Source organism: Oncorhynchus tshawytscha, linkage group LG13 (assembly GCF_018296145.1).
Source record: "Oncorhynchus tshawytscha isolate Ot180627B linkage group LG13, Otsh_v2.0, whole genome shotgun sequence".
Lineage (NCBI taxonomy): Eukaryota > Metazoa > Chordata > Actinopteri > Salmoniformes > Salmonidae > Oncorhynchus > Oncorhynchus tshawytscha.
Genome location: NC_056441.1, coordinates 44,240,879 through 44,251,164, shown reverse-complemented (window position 1 = coordinate 44,251,164; position 10,286 = coordinate 44,240,879). Strand labels below are relative to the sequence as shown.

Below are 10,286 nucleotides of genomic sequence, written 5' to 3'. Positions count from 1 at the left end.
TGCAGATTACATTTTTTATTTCTTAAACCAGTTGAGTCTCTGACCATATAATGGAACAGATTAGGTCAGAGGTGAGCATTTAGCTAAATTATGATAATCATCCATCATCAATAAGATGACTATCCTATCTTTTCTAACAGACTTTACTAGCTCTCTTGCTTCAAGAAATAAGTGTATGACATCAAGTACATTTTAAATTCAGAAGCCTTGGACTGTTGTTTAACAGGCAACAGTTAACACCACACCTACAGAAGTATCTGGCAAAAACATACACCAGCCATACATCAGATTGTGTGTCTTTTGCAAAGCAAAAATGTGGTAGCAGGTGTCATCATGAAGATCACTAAAGTTAACCCATATTACAGAGTACATGTAGCAATGCTTTTGTTGAAGGCAGGTCAACAACCTTCAAAATTAGGCAACAACAAAAAGGTACACGTTACGCTTGTTTTCTGGAAATACCATTTCATTGTTACAAGAGCCTAGTTCATTTTAATCTTACCTCATAGAAATGGCAAAACATTTTTTTTTGGTGTGATCTACAAAAAATGTAAATGCTTCTGAGTAGTGGCATGCAAATTGAGGCAATTGAAGCATTGCAATTTTATAAAAAACACTCAGTGTAAATATATTACGCCTCTATTGTTCAGTCATGAATTCACATTGCAGAATTTGAAAAGGACTCTACAAAAATAAAATATGTATATTGACAAGTCAGAATTTTCTTATGCTCGATTTAGGTTGAGTTGTTTCTGCAAACTATTCACAAAAGGGTTATTTCACTCTTCAATTTTGTCCACAATATTTTCTGCCTAGCTCACTTAGTGGGTATTGGTCAATTAAGAATCACACTGCAATGCTACATGTTTTACTGAACAGAAATACTCAGTTATTTTGGCAATCATAGTTGATTCTAGCCTGAGTGCCATTCTGTTGTACCATCATGCCAACTCCTTGTCACTCATTTGTCATGCCAAGTCATTTTTGGCATGAACATGAGCAATGGAGTTGGCAAGAGCACAAACAGATCTGGGACCAAGCTTAGTTTATCCAGCCTGCCCATAGTTAAGAGAGAGGCAATAAACAACATTAAATCCTCACTGAAAATATAACCAACCCTAAACATTACTTTACCACAATGTAATACAGTGAAATAATGTCTAGAAATGATTTGACATATTCTTCTTCCGAGCTCCCAATCGATAGGTTCACCTCCTGCCTCCAAAGAATTTTGAAAACAAGGAAAGATCATCGTGCATTTCCGAAAAGGGGTGTGTGCCACCTGGGGGGGAATGTGTTTTAATATACTGTTAAGTCTGTTGTACAATGTTCTGTTGGAGGTTGAAAAGGCATTTTACGTATCATCACAAGATACAGTTTCCCCCATAAATACATGGCTGCCAGCCATAACCATGTAAGGTTCTCAGTGTCAAGGTATTTTCACATACAATTGTGTCAAATCACATGTCTACGGAATTTAATATGATCTGCCATTTCATGATGCCATTTCTGCATCTGCTAAATGACATTATGATATGATACAGTAAACAGGGCATCAGTTTGGTGACTAGAAACATAAACCCTACTGGAGGACACTGACCTGGTGGTAAGAGCGGTCCGGCTTGATCCTGTACCCCCTCGCGCCCCCCTATATAAGTCACTGTGGTTTCCTCGTTCCCCTGGCCATCTTGGACTGTGCGCCTCTCCTCAACACTCTAAACAAAACACATTCAAACAGACTGTCATAGAAACTCTATAAGGGTTCTATAACTCTGCATGGTTCTGAACAGTGGATTGAACATGGTGTGCATCCCAAATGGCATCCTATCCCCTATGTAGTGCATTACTTTTGACCAGGGCCTATAGGGGCGCAGAAATGGAGTGCCTCCATATTGACCATCTTGGAAAAAACAGGGAGCATTTTACTGTAGACCAAGATACAACATTCAAAAATAAGTATGCATATTTCTATTGTTTACCATTGCAAGGTGAACTGTATCTCTTACCCCATCAGGCTTCACCACTTTGGTGACAGTGACCGACTGGAAGTAAGAGCGCATCTTTGGCTGAGTGGAAGACCAAGCAGGTGGCGCTAGAATCTGATCGAGCCCTCCAACGGAGACTTGCGAGTCCAGATCTGAGGAGATGATGTTTGGGAAATTGAAATGGAAATCCAACAAAAAAAAAACAAGACAGGTAGAGAAGGCTGCAGAAGTCAGATATTTTCATCATCTACCTTTGTTACAGCTTCTTTATCAAACTACAGTGTTAAAAAGTTTGATATTTGCTAATATGATGAGTGTTATACCAGAACCCAAACCTAAAGCACTTTCAAGGAGCAGGACACTAATAAGAAATCCCACTATGCCCTCAGACGAACCATCAAACAGGCAAAGCGTCAATACAGGACTAAGATTGAATCCCAACACACCAGGCTCTGACACTGGTCGGATGTGGCAGGGCTTGCAAACTATTACGGACTACAAAAGGTAAACCCAGCTGCAAGCTGCCCAGTGACGCGAGCCTACCAGACAGGCTAAATGCCTTTTATGCTCGCTTCGATGCAAGCAACACTGAAGCGTGCATGAGAGCACCAGCTGACGCAATCTCAATCCCACTGCCCTTCTCCCACCTGGACAACATCTACAGTGGGGAGAACAAGTATTTGATAACCTGCAAAATCGGCAGTGTTTCCTACTTACAAAGCATGTAGAGGTCTGTCATTTTTATCATAGGTACACTTCAACTGTGAGAGACGGAATCTAAAACAAAAATCCAGAAAATCACATTGTATGATTTTTAAGTAATTAATTTGCATTTTATTGCATGACATAAGCATTTGATACATCAGAAAAGCAGAACTTAATATTTGGTACAGAAACCTTTGTTTGCAATTACAGAGATCATACGTTTCCTGTAGTTCTTGACTAGGTTTGCACACACTGCAGCAGGGATTTTGGCCCACTCCATACAGACCTTCAGGTTTCGGGGCTGTCGCTGGGCAATACGGATTTTCAGCTCCCTCCAAAGATTATCTATTGGGTTCAGGTCTGCAGACTGGCTAGGCCACTCCAGGACCTTGAGATGCTTCTTACGGAGCCACTCCTTAGTTGCCCTGGCTGTGTGTTTCAGGTCATTGTCATGCTGGAAGACCCAACAACGACCCAACTTCCATGCTCTTACTGAGGGAAGGAGGTTGTTGGCCAAGATCTCGCGATACATGGCCCCATCCATCCTCTCCTCAATACAGTGCAGTCGTCCTGTCCCCTTTGCAGAAAAGCATCCCCAAAGAATGATGTTTCCACCTCCATGCTTCACGGTTGGGATGGTGTTCTTGGGGTTGTACTCATCCTTCTTCTTCCTCCAAACACAGCGAGTGGAGTTTAGACCAAAAAGCTCAATTTTTGTCTCATCAGACCACATGACCTTTGCGCTTTATAAAATGGACATTTTGGATATATATGGACGGAATTAATCGAACAAAAGGACCAATTGTGATGTTTATGGGACATATTGGAGTGCCAACAAAAGAAGCTTGTCAAAGGTAATGCATGTTTTATATTTTATTTCAGCATTTTGTGTAGCGTTTGCAGGGTTGAAAAATGCTAACTCCTTTGTTTACTGCTGGTGCAGATGGTGCAGGCTATCAGATAATAGCTTCTTATGCTTTCACCAAAAAGCATTTTTAAAATCTGACATGTTGGCTGGATTCACAACGAGTGTAGCTTTAATTGAGTATCTTACATGTGTGATTTAATGAAAGTTTGAATTTTATAGTATTTTATTTGAATCTGGCGCTCTGCATTTTCCCTGGCAATTGGCCAGTTGAGACATTTGCGTCCCGCCTATCCCTAAGAGGGTTTACAGGTAATGAGTGGAGAACAGGAGGGCTTCTTAAAGAAAAACTAATTCTTACTGGTTGGTGGGTGATCAAATACTTATGTCATGTAATAAAATGCAAATTATTACCGTAATTTCTGGACTATTAAGCGCACCTGAATATAAGCCGCACCCACTGAATAAAAAAAAGAATATGTATTTTCTACATAAATAAGCCGTAGGTGCCTACCGGTACATTGAAACAAATGAACTTTACACAGCCTTTAAACGAGACACAGCTTGTAACAAAACTAAATGGGCTAACGAAACACGGCTTGTAAACAAAACTAAATGGGCTAACGAAACACGGCTTGTAACAAAACTAAATGGGCTAACGAAACACGGCTTGTAACAAAACTAAATGGGCTAACGAAACACGGCTTGTAACAAAACTAAATGGGCTAACGAAACACGCTTGCTTGTAACAAAACTAAATGGGCTAACGAAACACGGCTTGTAACAAAACTAAATGGGCTAACGAAACACGCTTGTAACAAAACTTGTAACGGCTTGTAACAAAACTAAATGGGCTAACGAAACACGGCTTGTAACAAAACTAAATGGGCTAACGAAACACGGCTTGTAACTAAAAAATTTAACAAAAAAATAGCAGTAAACAGTAGCCTACAAAACTAAAGAAAGTCATTGGTCACTATCTTCCTCCTCCTGTCACTATCTTCCTCCTCCTGTGCACTGAAACCACTGAAGTCATCTCCTTCGGTGTCGGAGTTGAATAGCCTCAGAATTGCTTCATCCAATGTTGGATCGTTTTCATTGTCGCTCTCGTCACTTTCATCCGGAGGCAAATTCCCCGCTGAGCTCATGCTGCCCTCTTCAACACGCAGTAGTCCAGCCTTTCGAAACCCATTGATGATAGTGGATTTTTTGACAATGCTCCACCCTGTCAGGACCCACTGGCAGACTTGACCATAAGTTGCTCTTCGCATGCGGCCCGTTTTAGTGAAGGATTTCTTCCCACTTGTCATCCAAGCCTCCCACGGCACGACACCTTGATGGAAAGTTTGAGCGCGCTCTATTTACGTCACATTATGTGACAGTGCTCAGTTTTTTGGCGGCATGAATCTTGTGAAAGCGGGAAAAATCCATAAATTAGCCGCGTCATTGTATAAGCCGCGAGGTTCACAGTGTGGGAAAAAAAGTAGCGGCTTATAGTCCGGAAATTACGGTACTTAAGAATCATACAATGTGATTTTCTGGATTTTTTGTTTTAGATTCCGTCTCTCACAGTTGAAGTGTACCTATGATAAAAATGACAGACCTCTACATGCTTTGTAAGTAGGAAAACCTGCAAAATTGGCAGTGTATCAAATACTTGTTCTCCCCACTGTATGTGAGAATGATGTTAATTGGACTACATAACAGTGTTCCAACACCATAGTGCCCACAAAGCCCATTACTTAGCTAAGGACCCTGGGACTAAACACCTCCCTCTGCAACTGGATCCTGGACTTCCCGACGGGCCGCCACACGTAAGGATAGGCAACAACACATCTGCCATGCTGATCCTCAACACGGGGGCCCCTCAGGGGTGCGTGCTTAGTTCCCTCCTGTAATCCCTGTTCACCAACGTCTGCGTGATCAAGCATGACTCCAACACCATCATTAAATTTGCTGAAAACAACGGTGTTAAGGCCTGATCACTGACAACAATGAGACAGTCTTTAGGGAGGAGGTCAGAGACCTGGCAATCTGGTGCCAGGGCAACTACCTCTCCCTCAACGTGAGCAAGACAAAGGAGATGATCATGGACCACAGGAAAATAAGGGCTGAACACGCCCCCATTCACATCGACGGGGCTGTCGTGGAGCGGGTTGAGAGTTTCAAGTTCCTTGGTGTCCACATCACCAACGAACTATCATGGTCCAAACTAACCAAGTCGTGAAGAGGGCACAACAACGCCATTTCCCCCCCCCAGGAGACTGAACAGATTTGGCATGGGTCCCCAGATCCTCAAAAAGTTCTACAGCTGCACCAGAGAGCATCCTGACCGGTTGCATCGCCGCCTGGTATGGCAACTGCTCGGCACCAAACCGTAAGGCTCTATAGAGGGTAGTGCATACGGCCCAGTACATCACTGGGGTCAAGCTTCATGCCATCTAGGACCTACAGTTGAAGTCGGAAGTCTACATACACCTTAGCCAAATACATTTAAACTCCGTTTTTCACAATTCCTGACATTTAATCCTAGTAAAAATTCCCTGTCTTAGGTCATTTAGGATCACCACTTTATTTTAAAAATGTGAAATGTCAGAAAAAGAGAGAATGATTTATTTCGGCTTTTATTTCTTTCACATTCCCATTGGGTCAGAAGTTTACATACGCAATTAGTATTTAGTAGCATTGCCTATAAATTGTTTAACTTGGGTCAAACATTTTGGGTAGCCTTCCACAAGCTTCCCACAATAAGTTAGGAGCAATAGGCCAAAATTCACCCGACAGAGCTGGTGTAACTGAGTCAGAATGTAGGCCTAATAACCCGCACACGCCTTTTCAGTTCTGCCCACACATTTTCTATGGGATTGAGATCGGGGCTTGTGATGGCCACTCCAATACCTTGACTTTGTTGTCCTTAAGCTATTTTGCCACAACTTTGAAATATGCTTGGGGTCATTGTCCATTTGCGACCAAGCTTTAACTCCTGACTGACGTCTTGAGATGTTGCTTCAATATATCCACATAATTTTCCTGCCTCATGATGCCATCTATTTTGTGAAGTGCACCAGTCCCTCCTGCAGCAAAGCATCCCCACAACATGATGCTATCACCCCCATGCTTCATGGTTGGGATGGTGTTCTTCGGCTTGCAAGCATCCCCCTTCTTCCTCCAAACAAAACGATGGTCATTATGGCCAAACAGTTCTATTTTTGTTTCATCAGACCAGAGGGCATTTCTCCAAAAAGTACAATCTTTGTCACCATGTGCAGTTGCAAACCGTAGTCTGGCTTTTTTATGGCGGTTTTGGAGCAGTGGCTTCTTCCTTGCTGAGCGGCCTTTCAGGTTATATCGATATAGGACTCGTTTTACAGTGGATATAGATATTTTTGTACCTGTTTCCTCCAGCATCTTCACAAGGTCCTTTGCTGTTGTTCTGGGATTGATTTGCACTTTTCACACCAAAGTACGTTCATCTCTAGGAGACAGAACGTGTCTCCTTACTGAGCAGTATGACGGCTGTGTGGCCCATGGTGTTTATACTTGTGTACTATTGTTTGTACAGATGAACGTGCTACCTTCAGACGTTTTTTGAGATCTTGGCTGATTTCTTTTGATTTTCCCATGATGTCAAGCAAAGAGGCACTGAGTTTGAAGGTAGGCCTTGAAATACATCCACAGGTACACCTCCAATTGACTCAAATTATGTCAATTAGCCTATCAGAAGCTTCTAAAGCCATGACATAATTTTCTAGAATTTTCCAAGCTGTTTAAAGGCACAGTCAACTTAGTGTATGTAAACTTCTAACCCACTGGAATTGTGATACAGTGAATTATAAGTGAAATAATCTGTCTGTCAACAATTGTTGGAAAAATGACTTGTGTCATGCAGAAAGTAGATGTCCTAACCGACTTGCCAAAACTATTGTTTAACAATAAATGTGCGCAGTGGTTGAAAAATGAGTTTTAATGACTCCAACTAAAGTTTATGTAAACTTCAGACTTCAACTGTATATACTAGGTGGTGTCAGAGGAAGGTCCAAAAAATTGTCAAAGACCAAGTCATAGACTATTCTCTCTGCTACCGCACAGAAAGCGGTACCAGAGCGCCAAGTCTAGGTCCAAAAGGCTCCTTAACAGCTTCTACCCCCAAGCCGTAAGACTGCTGAACAATTAATCAAATGGCCACCCGGACTATTTGCATTGACACCCACCCCTTTTGTTTTTACACTGCTGCTACTCACAGTTCATTATCTATGCATAGTCACTTTACCTCTACCTACATGTACAAATTACATCGACTAACCTGTAGCCTCGCACATTGACTCGGTATCGGTACCCCCTGTATATAGCCTCATTATTGTTATTTTACTGTGTTACTTTTATTTGCATTTTTTTTAAACTTTAGTTGATTTATTTATTTTCTTAAAACTGCATTGTAGGTTAATTAAGGGCTTGTAAGTAAGCATTTCACGGTAAGGTCAACCTGTTGTATTCGCCACACGTGACAAATAAAATTTGATTTTACAGGACCTTGCGCCTAAATCCAAATAACTTGGCCGTTTGATAATAACATGCCCATACCTCTGTCTGCTTTCGGCTCCTGCTTTTGACCCCTTTGTAGCCTTCCTCTCCAACTATCATTGAACTGGAGAAAATAAAAGATAATCAAAGGACATGATTAATGAAGAGAATAAACTGTACACAAAAAGTTACCACCCGTAGGATGTGTAGCTCATAAAATTATTATTCAGAATGTACTATATTGTAATTTGAGAATGATGACTGGGATAGATCTCTCCTATACCTTAGAAAAGGGTGTCCAGTAATCAAAGGGTGTGTTGGGGAAGCATGAGCCACCAGATGGAGGGTTCTTATCGACCCTGGGGACTTCTGATGGTCCTGAGGGTAGCCCAGTCGACCCACACGGACAGTCATTGGGGCCTTTCAACATGAAGTCCCTCAAGGAGTTTCCACTGGATCCTCCCCCACCTTTCTCTGACCTGTCCTGGGAAAGGGGCGCCTCAATACTGGTAACACCTGGAATGAGGGAGAGGTCAGAGATGGATAGTGTTTAGAATATTAAAAAGTAATTAGCGTAATAGTTTTATTAGACCAGTCTATTACAGAGATGCTCAGTTATGGTTATGGCAATTGGCAAACATTAGTGAACACATATTTCTTAGTTAAATAACTAAACCAGTAGTAACGACATGGCTCATCTATAACCATATATTTTTTTACCAGGGAATTTCCTTCACACTACACAGAATCAGCATTCCCCTGTCAATATCAATTTGGTAGAGGCATGTCTGAAGGTTGTCTTGGTTTTGTGTCATACCAAAAAAAATATTGAGACCAGGCCAAGGATGACTGACTGCTCCTACCAAACTGTCCTACTCCAAACTGACCATCGTATCGCCCTAGCTGTGAGAAGATCTCCATCTCTCTGAAGAACTGGCCAAACATCTCAGGCTCCTGGATCCTCACTCCGTTTGGGCCCATGCTGAACCCAAACCTCCACTGATTATCAAACAGGTCCTGCTGGCCACCACCACCCTGTGAACCATCAAAGTAGATTCCATCCTCCTCTTCATCATCATCATCATCATCGTCGTGGGTCATGCCATCGAAGAAGGGGTCCCTGAGCAAGATTAGGAAAAGTGAGCCAGGATAAACTTTAAAGACATGTCACTGTGCATCTTAGCAGCAGTGCTTGTACAAGAAAGTACCATTTAACCTACACTTTAGCCCCACCTGCTGGTCTCTGGCGCAAATGACACGTTACAAGTTATGTCAAATCCAATACTTCTTTCGCGGTAGAAGACAAGCAAATAAAATACGTAACACTAAATACCCAAACATATAACATATAACCAAACATATAGCTAGTCAGCTATACTAGTTACAGAGGTGGTTTAATTGGCTTCAAAGACACTAATTATGAAGCTGGTTATGCAACGCCATTTATGCTATCTAGTTAGCTAGTCAAGTGGCTAACGTTAGTTAGTAAACCAGCCTGAAGCTAGTTGGCTTTAGCCATCTCACCTTCGGCCCTCACCACGATCATGGCCTCCTCCAGGTACCCAAAAAAATCCACGAAATAGATCAAATAAGCTCATTTGAATCAAACGTTTGATGTAAATGTAGCTACTTCATGCTGAACTAGTCGAAGGACGACTTCAAGACTGCCGTAAAGCCAGACTTCCCTGAAGAATAAAGCAATAGACGGTTTTGGAACACACCGAACAGTTTACCGTAGGGCAAAAGTAATGGCGTATTTTTGTAGGCACCAACTCCATGGTTTGCTTGGACAAAGCCTATTGGGAAAATTAAGGGCGTTTTGGAATAAACGACGAAAATAATGTGGTAAACACAGGTTTAGGATATTTTTTTATATGTTTTGTTCTGCGATATTCTCAATTAGCAAACGTAATTTAGCTATGCAATAATAAAAAAAAAGCACAAAGGCTTCATAATGGTCATGTTAACCGACTTCTATTATCTCAAACCTTATTTTCGGCGTTTATTCCAAAACCATATTCGTTCCCCATTCATATTTTTTTCGCATAGGGATGCTGAACGAACCAAAAGGTTTCGGGTTTTAAGGACTACAATCTGGAGACATCTTTTGTTGTACCTAGATCTCCACTTCAAGAGGACCAGCGGCAGCAATGGTGTGAGTGATTAGTAGTCCCATCAAAATAATTATGTAGCAAGTTAATTTCTTTCAG

The 10,286-nt window shown here is 41.7% G+C and overlaps 1 protein-coding gene across 2 annotated transcripts; it reads right to left on the bottom strand.

Annotated features, from left to right (window-relative positions):
- On the bottom strand, positions 1 to 9,841 carry hax1 (HCLS1 associated protein X-1). Of its 2 annotated transcripts, none has more exons than XM_024444259.2 (7): positions 9,601 to 9,841; positions 8,940 to 9,196; positions 8,360 to 8,592; positions 8,137 to 8,200; positions 2,007 to 2,137; positions 1,601 to 1,715; positions 1 to 1,282 (listed from the first exon to the last, which is right to left on the bottom strand). In XM_024444259.2, exons 1-7 carry the CDS (start codon positions 9,672 to 9,674, stop codon positions 1,209 to 1,211), a joined length of 948 nt encoding a protein of 315 aa, XP_024300027.2. In that variant the 5' UTR covers positions 9,675 to 9,841; the 3' UTR covers positions 1 to 1,208. The 2 variants fall into 2 exon arrangements, with proteins under 2 accessions (XP_024300027.2, XP_024300029.2); XM_024444261.2 differs by having other exon boundaries at positions 8,964 to 9,196; positions 9,601 to 9,837.
- Positions 9,842 to 10,286: the final 445 nt, after the last annotated feature.

Excerpts from the sequence above, each read along its gene's own strand:
- hax1 (XM_024444259.2), bottom strand. The coding sequence starts at position 9,674 with ATGAGCTTATTTGATCTATTTCGTGGATTTTTTTGGGTACCTGGAGGA. Across the intron at positions 8,201-8,359 it reads ACTGGACACCCTTTTCTAAG|TTCAATGATAGTTGGAGAGG; the intron begins GTATAGGAGAGA and ends TATTTTCTCCAG. Across the intron at positions 1,716-2,006 it reads AAGTGGTGAAGCCTGATGGG|AGTGTTGAGGAGAGGCGCAC; the intron begins GTAAGAGATACA and ends TGTTTTGTTTAG.